The 10,703-nt window shown below is 34.4% G+C and overlaps 1 protein-coding gene across 2 annotated transcripts; it reads right to left on the bottom strand.

Annotated features, from left to right (window-relative positions):
• Positions 1-205: 205 nt before the first annotated feature.
• On the bottom strand, positions 206-10,401 carry LOC125662648 (mantle protein-like). 2 transcript variants are annotated; one of them, XM_048894938.2, is made up of 18 exons: positions 10,298-10,401; positions 9,731-9,745; positions 7,836-7,856; positions 7,662-7,712; positions 7,026-7,103; positions 6,264-6,305; positions 5,668-5,703; positions 5,053-5,100; positions 4,783-4,818; positions 4,405-4,482; positions 4,080-4,121; positions 3,868-3,903; positions 3,662-3,745; positions 3,482-3,493; positions 3,274-3,366; positions 1,738-1,757; positions 768-794; positions 206-401 (listed from the first exon to the last, which is right to left on the bottom strand). In XM_048894938.2, exons 1-16 carry the CDS (start codon positions 10,326-10,328, stop codon positions 1,747-1,749), a joined length of 714 nt encoding a protein of 237 aa, XP_048750895.2. In that variant the 5' UTR covers positions 10,329-10,401; the 3' UTR covers positions 206-401; positions 768-794; positions 1,738-1,746. The 2 variants fall into 2 exon arrangements, with proteins under 2 accessions (XP_048750895.2, XP_048750896.2); XM_048894939.2 differs by lacking the exon at positions 1,738-1,757.
• Between the last annotated feature and the right edge of the window lie 302 nt (positions 10,402-10,703).

Below are 10,703 nucleotides of genomic sequence, written 5' to 3'. Positions count from 1 at the left end.
TCGAATCGTTCCAGGTTGTGTCGGCATAGTGGAACCCCTTTATTCCAGCTTACACTAAGAGAGTTTGAGTCGGATTAAACAGGCTCGATAATTAAATTGTTGACGATGCAAAACAAAGGGGAACTCGGAACGGAGAGACAGAAAGACGAATCGTACGTGTCGTATTAGGCAGTCTTCCTGTAATAATTCACGAGAAACACAGAGGTTTGTGGTCTTTCTTTTTTAAAAGCAATATCTGTACAAACAACAAGAAAATCTATTTAAAAATATAGATCTATTTATACAGACGCCCGGGAGATGAAATACATAACATGAGCACCGATGGTTTATTGTATGTACATTATAGAGAAACCAATGCAAATGATATCCAATCCATTTTTATTAGTCACGTAAGACTGTGTCTACAAGAAAAAAGTGAGATATATTAGAACTCAATTCAGTGATTGTATTATGGTTGAATACAGTGGAAGTAGTGGTTTAATTTTCGTGCTTTCAGTAAAACTTTCGAACAATCAAATTAGTATTTAAAAGTTCTTAAATAATCGAATTTTTTTTTTTTACTTTGTTACAAAAGTAATATCCGTGAATTGAAGATAAATTTATCAAAACACGTGATTCCAACAAAATGACACAGTGAGAGAAATATTTGAAATCACCATATAAGGTTAATTATACTTTTTACTTTACAAATTTCTGATATTATGAATAACTAAAATTTGTTAGCATTCCTCTCTGTATACATTAAACGAAGGAAAATTATAACTTACCTTCACTCAAATGAGTCTTTCAATTAACTGAAATGAAAGTAAATTTCAGATTATATATTTTTCAAATGATTCAATTATTTTCATGAACTATACATAGTGATGAGAACTCATATTTAAAGACGACATGTGTTCTTATTGTAACGAGACTCACAGTTCAGTGTTTTGTGGGTGGAACAAGAGTGGTAGAATATATTAACTCCCACTCATTCATTTCCATGCATAGAAAAAATACTAAATTGTAAATGTGCTTAATAGAACATCGGCTCTGATTACGCCATATTTAAAAAACGCTAGAATAAGAACAGAAATTGAATATGGAGATGAATTGACTTATGTTTCACTTGTCATATAGATGCAATATTAACAGAAATTGAGCTTTTTACCAACATGTACAGTTAAGGTGGTACAAGCTGTGTGTCACCTTTAAAAAAAGTGCAAGTGCAGAGTGTGACAGAAAGTAAATCGCAATCGTGCAGTGTTTGTTTGTTGAACATGTTTGTTCTTGTGATTACAAATACTGTATACAAAGTTTTTTTTTCCACCCCGTGTTATTTTCGCCTGACGGTTTTGCTCTGTTTCAATTAAATTCGCCCTGACAGAGTTGTGTCAAAAGAGAGATAAGAGAGAAAAACAGGTTTACACAGTCTTGAATTCCCTAACTGACGAGGGCGAAAATAAAACTGGGCAAATATTGTCATGTATACAGTATTGTTGATCAATTATTCCACATACTCATAAAGACATTTACCGTTACCAGATGGACGACCATCATCATTAACATACGCAGGTAAGTGTATTACTTTTGTGGTGCAGACTTGGGTGTTGTAGTGCAATAAAACGTGGACGATTCAATAGCAAATTCGACAAAGATACTGAATGCTATCAATCTTGAAAGATCAAATAAAAAAATAAGCTTGGTGCAAGAATATATTTTAAGGTGTGGTTTTGCTTTATTGATTGACACTCTTACCAAGAACGCTTAGTCTTGATCTGTATATATAAATAAAACATATATATATAATTTGTATCATAGAATGCTATCATTATGCTCATTCTTCATATATACAGTTTTTGATCTGTTATTGATGTCGATGTCTATTCTCTTGCGATGAAATCAGTGTTTGCAAAAGGAGTCTAAGTTTGAACTGCATTTGGACGGGCGACTGATTATGATATAACTCAGCAATACATATTGTGGACGCAACATCGTTAAGTTTGCTTACAAAAACGTTTTACACCTTTGTATTTAAAATATTTCTATTTCAAAATGCGCATCTGGTGCATCAAAATTGGTACCGTATAAATTTTACATAGTGTAAATTACACTTTATCTAATACGTATAGTGCATATTGAACATTAGGTAAAATGAAGCTTTACTTAATCATTTGATAAATGAAAGCTTTACTCAATATCCGTTGAATTTAAGGACTTCCGATTGTTACGCACAAGTAAAGTACGACATGTTCTTACGTGACGTTAAATCAATGACGCAGACAGAGAACAACATTCTAAGGTAATTAGTATAAAATAACTAGAACATCTCTAATAGTGTGATTTTATTCTTACTGTATCCAACTTGTTGTATTAGTGCGTAAATTCGCTTGAAAAGACTCGCGAAGATATAATATATATATATATATATATATATATATATATATATATATATATATATATATATATATATAAAATTCCAACTCGATGGATAGATTTAAACAAAAATCACCTAAACAGATATCTCTATATATCTGTGTTTTCTAGGAAGTACACTACCATGCAAATTAATACCAGTCGTACTTGAAAGTTAAATGGAAAATAGATTGTAGATATTATAGTATTACATAAAGGAATGGAGAAAGAATTCGTTAGGGTTTCTACTCAAAAACTCAGTTCTATATCAAACACGGAAATTAGAAATGCCCGTCTACACCCCAGTCTACGGATTCCTACTGATTCTCACCAACGCATTTTATGCATATGGATTTTTATTCATTGATAATCCTGCACCTGGACCCCCTATAGGTTGGACGGGTTGCATAGGGAAAAGGGCGGGGCCTGGCATGAATGCTGGACCACCAAATCCTCCTACTGGACCTCCTTGAATTCCTGGTCCACCTGCCATGAAGCCTCCACCAATGGCAGCACCTCCAGCACCGCCCATCACACCAGCCCCGCCCCCAATAAATCCCCCACCTTCTTTACCTTTTGACTCTGTTGTGTATTTTAAGAGTGTCACGATTCATTTTGCAGAATGTTTTTCATTTTCTAAATCATCAAGTAATTAAAACAGTTTCCTCTTTACTCAGTATGGAGCATTTTTTGAAGATTTACAATGGGGCAAGATAATTTTTTGATTCACAGTTTTATTAGAATTAAGAAAAGATGATATTTTTCGATGTGGCATACAAACACACGCGTGCTATCAAATTCAATCCGAAATATACCTATTGGTTAAGATAGACAATCAGACTTTAAATGTACATTTATTTAGATGAATTATAAGCTTACCGTAACCGCCGCCGTGGCTTTTAGCGACTGGCACATGGATTCTCTTTCTATCAATTACCGGAACTTGAACTCCAATTGTCTTTACTCTAGCGACTATGGAAACAAAGAAGATATGGTTGATAAAAAAAGATAGCCATAATTGATATTTACTGGATCTCAAATAAATACCTGTCTTTGGTGTTTCAACGCTGATCTATTTAATATTTACCTGCAACAGGCTCTGAAATAAAAGAAGAATGAGAGTGATAAGTCACTTTAAGAGATTCTAAAACTAGATGAAAGAAAAGTCAAAGTGTTATAAAAATTGTGTAAATATTCCGTATGGGTCTTTAAAAATTAGATCAATGCCTTAGAAACTTTAGATTTTTCATCGTTTATGTTTTTGTACCTTTCTTGACCTGATGAACGTGTTTGACGATGTCAAAAGGCACGTGCTTGACAATCAACCTGGGTTGAGGTATGTTCTTGAAGACTGCGAAATAAATTGAGAACTATGTCAGCATATTTTCGAAGTAAATGGTTGTGTTATCGATCAATCTCGAGATTTGCAGAAAATGAAATAAATGTTGTAGAATAGAAAGGAAGACAACTCACCATGTTCAGTGATTGGTATTGGCACGTGTTGTTTCTCTAAATAAATTGAAGAAATACAGGAAATGAAGTGATTTCATCGAGCAATATATGATATTAATGTATACTGTACAATATACCGAACGATTATTCAAATTATACTAAAAAAAGGCCATTTTAAGATAAAGAATTCTAAATCATGCTGGGTAGGATGGATAAAATAGCAGAATACTCACTGATGTGGACACGCTCCTCGAATACGGGTTTAGGTCTGAAAACTGATATAAAACATCTATAAATATATCATCTAGCATTTATGAACAGAATTGACATTCAATACAATTAAACCATCACAAAGAACGGTAACTCTATATACAAAATATAACAAAGAATGGTAACTCTTACTTACACGAAATGTATGTTATACCCTATTTTGTATTTATCATAGTAGTATCGGTATCATCATTAGGGTCTTCCGTCACTAACGGAAATCCATAAAGTAGTTCTTTCATTTTTTAACCCCCCCCCCCCTCCAGAATTTTGTTCTAAAACAATGCTTACTTCTGTTTTCTTTGTACTGAACCTTCTTCTTGACAATGACTTGTGGGTACGGCCGATCGACATGCACTGGTTTAACGACTGAAAGTGAAAGTAAAATACTAAACTGAAAGTTGAATTGTTTGTCGTATGCTATCAAAAATACATTTATTTGGGATAAAGGAATTCTCGTTTGCAGATACGGAAAAGTTTTTTGAATTTCGTGTTCAAGTTCACAGAGATGATAATAGATGTTCGTGTTCAAGTTCAGAGATGATAATAGATGTTCGTGTTCAAGTTCACTGAGATGGTAATAGATGTTCGTGTTCAAGTTCACAGAGTTGATAATAGATGTTCGTGTTCAAGTTCACAGAGATGATAATAGATGTAAAGCCCGGTTACCTGTTCTGACCTTGTGGATGGGTCGTGGAACATCGACTGAAATATGAAGAAGCTCTCAATGTAATTCATTATGTGATGAATTGCTTTAATCGTGTCCATTTAACATTGTGATCAAATGTAATATATTAATGAATTACAAAATTTAAAAACCCTTAGATTTTGAAGGAAAAGTCAGTGCAATGGAAATAATTAAACAATTTTTCTTCCAATGGAATCTTCTCAAAATAAAAGATTAAATAATTCGATGGAGCCGTTATAACTTAAATATACCTGTCTTGTGTACGTCGAATTTCTTCACAACTTGAACAGGCTTGATAACTGGAAAAAACAACAAACAATTAAAGTGGTTGCAGACGCTATTGATTGCTTTAAGATCCATCAGCATATATAGAGTTTGACACGATAAAAGACAATGTTAGGTAAAGGATACTGATCTTCTGAAAACACGTTCTTAAACTTTGAATTAAAATTTTGAATGGCTACTTAACTAGAGATGCTGCAGTATTTTGGGGTGGGTGAAATTTGAAATACAGCTTTACTAGAGGTGCTAAAGGATTTTGGTGGTAGGTGACATTTAAATGATAGTTTTACTAAAGCTGCTTCAATATTTGGGGGGGTGGGGTGAAATTCAAATGACAGCTTTACTACAGATGCTGCAGTGTTTTGGTGGTGAAGAGGTAGGGATCTAGTTTCAGTGATGTTCATTTCTTTTTATTCACATGCCTTACACTGACGGGAGGCCATAAAATATAGTAAGGAACGATAACTCTTCAATTGCTTTATTCATTTATATATTCTACACTATATCTGCCTACAGAGTGGACATTTTTATGTAGTAATTATTGCTAAACGTGTTATACGACAATTTTCTATGCGGTCACTTACTTGTGTGCTTCCTGATGTAAGGTTTGTCGTAATTGTCTGGAAAATAAAAATCACAGGCACACGTTACAAGACTGCTGATTGATAGAAACAGTGGATGTTATAGTATCGTAGTCTACACAAATACATGACATTGTTATACAATTAGACAATGCATCTAGAGGATTATAGTCTTGTTAAACGTCTTCATTTATTCATTATCTCAGTCCATTTTTAAAAACACAATGCTCTTTCTACTGAAAATTTGAATGATCATTCCTTGAGGATCCTAGTTGGAATAGGTCCTCAGTACACCTTGCTTGTCGTAAAAGGCGACTATATGGGGTGGTCATTTGGAAGAAACCGTAAAAACCGAGGCCCCGTGTCACAGCAAGTGTGGCAGGATACAAATTCCTGCCTGCTTATAGGCCGTAGGCGCCGAGCTTAGGCCTAAATTTTGCAGCCCTTCACCGGCAATTTTGATGTCTCCATATGAGTAAAAGATCCCCGAGAGGGACGTTAAACAATATTCAATCAGTCATTTCTAAGAACATAATGCGTTTTCTACATTAAAAATCTGGATAAAAATCTACCAGTAGAATATTGGTTGAGACACTTACATTTCTGTACATGTACCCTTGTCCTTCTGATGATTTTTGGTCCTGAAACAATGAATGTTTATATATACATGCACGAATTATTGCAGAATTTTCTAGGGATGTATATTTCTAATCACAGTTCCCACGATTGATACAGGTGTTATGATTTTGCACGAAAAGTTTTATACCGATTTCACGAGACCCTACTGGATGTAGTGATCTTTGGTGTCTGTAGAAGCTTCAAAGGGATGCGTTTTGTCTGTAGAAGCTTTAATGGGATACTTTGTTTTTACTCCGCATACAACGAGACATTCTGCGTATTAGGGGTTGCCATTTTTAGCACGGGATCGACTACATTGTATTACTCCGCCTTCAAGAATATAGTGCTACTATTGCAAGTTCCCATCGCTTTAAGCTTTTAATTGCTCACATCACGGAATGATCGAAATTCCCATATCAGCAAGTGTAAGTCGGGTGAACGTGTCAATTTCAATCATTTCGCAGTTGACTTTGTAGAGAGAAGCAATAAAAAAAAATTGAATATTTCGCTCGAGCAAACGTAACACTAAATCCAGACGAAGAGTACAATACTCACTGGTGACGATCGTAACACTCAATCCGGACAAATCGTACAATAGTTACTGGGGACGATTGCAACACTAAATCCAGACAAATCGTACAATACTTAGTGGTGATGATCGTTACATTAAGTTTGGATGAATAGTACAATGCTTATTGGTGACGATTGTAACACTAAATCTGGACGGTTAACACAATACTTACTGTTGATGAATCTTGGAACTTCGTTGCGTACAATTTTGACCTCTCTCTGAATAAATGGGACCTGATGGACAAGTCCAACTGTAAAAAGAAATGAATATGCATACTAAAGAAACTGAATTATTCATGGGTATACTAAGATAGATGAATTATTCATGTGTAGCTATGTTGGAACTAATCGATTTGACATCTAATATATGACTGTGCTAAAATTACTGTTACTGTCACAGGTCAGTGACTATCATCGCTGTCATGAATCAACAATATCAATATCTGTATCAGATGAATAAAGTTTCATTTTTTTCTCCCTAAATTATGAATATGCGAACTAAAGGGAAAGAAACAAAGGCAGGAAAAATGTGAATTCCGGATATGTGACTAAAATGAAAATACTAAACTTCTTATTTATCTGTTGCAACATTTAGGCTTAAAATAAAGCGTGTATCCAGAATCAGAACAATAGTATTTGTGAATATTTGCAGTTCAGATAGTATGATCTAATAATTGATAGGCAAAATTCCGCTATTTGAGTTGATGTTCAAGGTGCTGATTCCAAATGAAATAAATGGAGAAATTCATTGAATCCCCCACTGACTCTTTATTAAATAAATAAAGAAGATGATTAGATCCGCCACTTACCATGCCTATTGACATCGTGTGCTACCTCATGTACAGCCTTTTTAGCGTGCGCTGCAAAGATAAAAATACGACAATGCGATCACAATCTTATGATTTGTAAATATCCATTTCAACGTTCGAATAAGGAAAATTAATTTAAATCAACGAATGTAGTAATGAAAACGAGATACTTACGTACAACATGCACGGATGGCTCTGAAAATATAAAAAGGAAATGATGAATATGGTATGGAGATGAAACGGACCAACAATTTCCGATATAATTTCGCATTTTTGTAGAATGAAAACCCCCAGAGGAGACATGACAAAATAAAGTGTATCAGTAGCCCAGTACAGTAGGTACAATATCTTTCAAATAAGAGAGATAACTCAATATTAAAGATACAAAACGATCACTGTGATTTGGAGTAATTTTGAATATTATTACGTGTAAAGGGGAAAGGCATTTCAGAATTCAGAAGGGCACTGCACTCAAATCAGTAAAATATGGTGACTAAAATTAACATAATTTGAGTGAAAACATATATTGCAATATTCAGGTGGATACTGCACCTTAAATCTGTAATATATCATGCAACTAAAATTCGTAAAATGTGAGAGGAAATATTGTTTTTAGCATTTATTTGGATACTGCATCATTAGAATTTAATGCACCTAAAATTCGTAAAATATGAGAGAATAGTCCATTGAGAGAACTAGCTATTCAGAAAAGGGGTGAAAGGAGGGTGTTTTACTTAATGCAAGTTTTTTTTTCAAATGTAGTATAAGTTCAAAACATTCCTTACTGGTAAACTGGTGGGTGTGCCAGTAGACCTGGCAGACCCATCATAAATATAAGTAGCCCTGAATCGGACCGAGTTATAATCGTACTCAATGCTGGCACCATCTGAAGACAAGACACTCGACCAAATTATTGTCCATAATGGATATGTGTTAAATGCGATCACGATGTGTTGGGGTAATAAAATATACATAAATCTGGTGTGGCATGCGTCTTGGACCACGTGTATTATATGTTCTGTTGTCACTGGACATATGTTACACAACTTTTCACAGGTTCCCATTTCTTAGAAAAATGTGTATTCGTGTTTCATACTATATAATGGTACTTGAAATCATGCCTATGTTTTCAGTCTTCCTGAGACTACCTACAACCCTAGAAAGCAATGGAGGCGTTTCTAATTGAGAATTCTCCAGGTTTCAAAGACAGACTGCAGGATCAACCCCAACCTTTAACCTTTAACCAAGGACATTGATATAGAAAATAATTCGCGCGCACTCAGTGCAGTAGCTTCACAAAACTTATATTGTATACATTGCACCGCTGCAAGATCTATGATAAGTTCCAAACTTGCAACAACAACAACAAAAAACTACAACAAAACAAAACACGATTTTTTTTTTTTCTATATTCGACATCAGATGGGTGGTAGGGCTTATAATTATCACTATTTAACGAGTGCCGAATAGTACTATAGTATACTAGTTTCTATGTGAAATTAGAAACATGACAGTTATATATTTTCTGGCCGCTTACACCAATGCAGACACAATGGCCATTGAGAGAACAAATGAACACTTGTACATAAACATGACATACTACAATGCATCAGTTACGCTTCATTGCCGATGGTCCCATACATCATTTAAAACTGCAGCGTAATAAAATGCAATGCCGATATCAATTTATCATTTCACGGTTCGATGATTTTACTTTAAACATCAGCATATTTTTTGCCTAATTAGATTCACCAAGTTCGGTACATGACAGTTGACTGGTTTGATTCTTGTTAGCACATTACGATACACAATGATACATTATTTCATGCTCCTCGCGATTATTTAAATTGCTGGTAATTAATCCTTGTGATTTATCACACCCAAAATAATAAATTTATTTTAACAAATCGTTTAATGGATTTGCTCTGAAAAAGGAGGGCAGATGTAAAGGATTTGTACGAAGTATCCAATGAAATAGAAGATGCCTTAATCATTTGTGATATAAATCAGTCTTCCGGTATTCTCGGTCCGCGGTTAAACATCTGTTTGATTAAAAGAAAACCACATACCTGCGAGAGCCCCGACTGTAAATAAAAAATAAAAACATAATTAATTATATTTGCTGATTAGTGTTAAAGTGTTAACATAAAATATGTAACGTTTTGGAAAAGCACATCTTTGTTGCCAGTACATATAGCATTGGTACGGTATTAAAGGAGTTCCGCGCTTGTTCTCATTAGCATTCGACGCATAACTATATCTTAACATCAATAAGCGTCCTTTTTCTTACGTTAACATTCACGATTAAGTTTTCATTGTAAGATTGGAGAAGATAGACAGGAAAAAGTACAAGTCTTTAATTGTCTGAATAGTTGTGTATAATAAACTTAATAATGATAATCGATGTAATCGAAAACAATAAAAAGAAATTTTATTAAATTTTCAACTGAAATTTGAAATTTAAATTTTTAAAACTCCTTTTCAAAAATCCTATTGATTTACAAATTATCAACTCCAAAATAGATTCTTCACACCGCGATATCATTTGAATTAGCTTACCCTCGAGAACTATCGAATAAATTCAATATCGAATTTTTCAAATTGTAAATATTACGTAATGAATTTTTGAAACTTACCAACTACCGTTAACAGAATGGCCGCAATCATGATTAACACACGCGGTATGGCAGCGTCTAGATCAAGCCGTACAGTGCCGACTAACAATAAATGCTATATATACTAAGCTATCAATTGTAACGAATGACCTATCCACAAACTGGCATTCTCGAAAAGTTCCCGAAACCACGCCTCTTTTTTCGTGGTTTTTCAAAGTCCCGCCCCGCGATTTATTTGCATAAACCGCACAAGCCCATGCTTAATGTTCATGAATATTCATTTATTACTGAGGGGTCCGGAATGGGTTATGATGAAATGATGTAATTTGTCACGTACAGCGTACAAGTAATGGGCAATTCACGCGCCAGGATGGTTAACATATGGCCAAAGGCCGAATTGTCACTTTAAAGGTACGATAAAATGACA

Source organism: Ostrea edulis, chromosome 8 (genome assembly GCF_947568905.1).
Source record: "Ostrea edulis chromosome 8, xbOstEdul1.1, whole genome shotgun sequence".
NCBI classification, from domain to species: Eukaryota; Metazoa; Mollusca; class Bivalvia; order Ostreida; family Ostreidae; genus Ostrea; species Ostrea edulis.
This window is presented reverse-complemented; position numbering and strand designations above follow the sequence as displayed.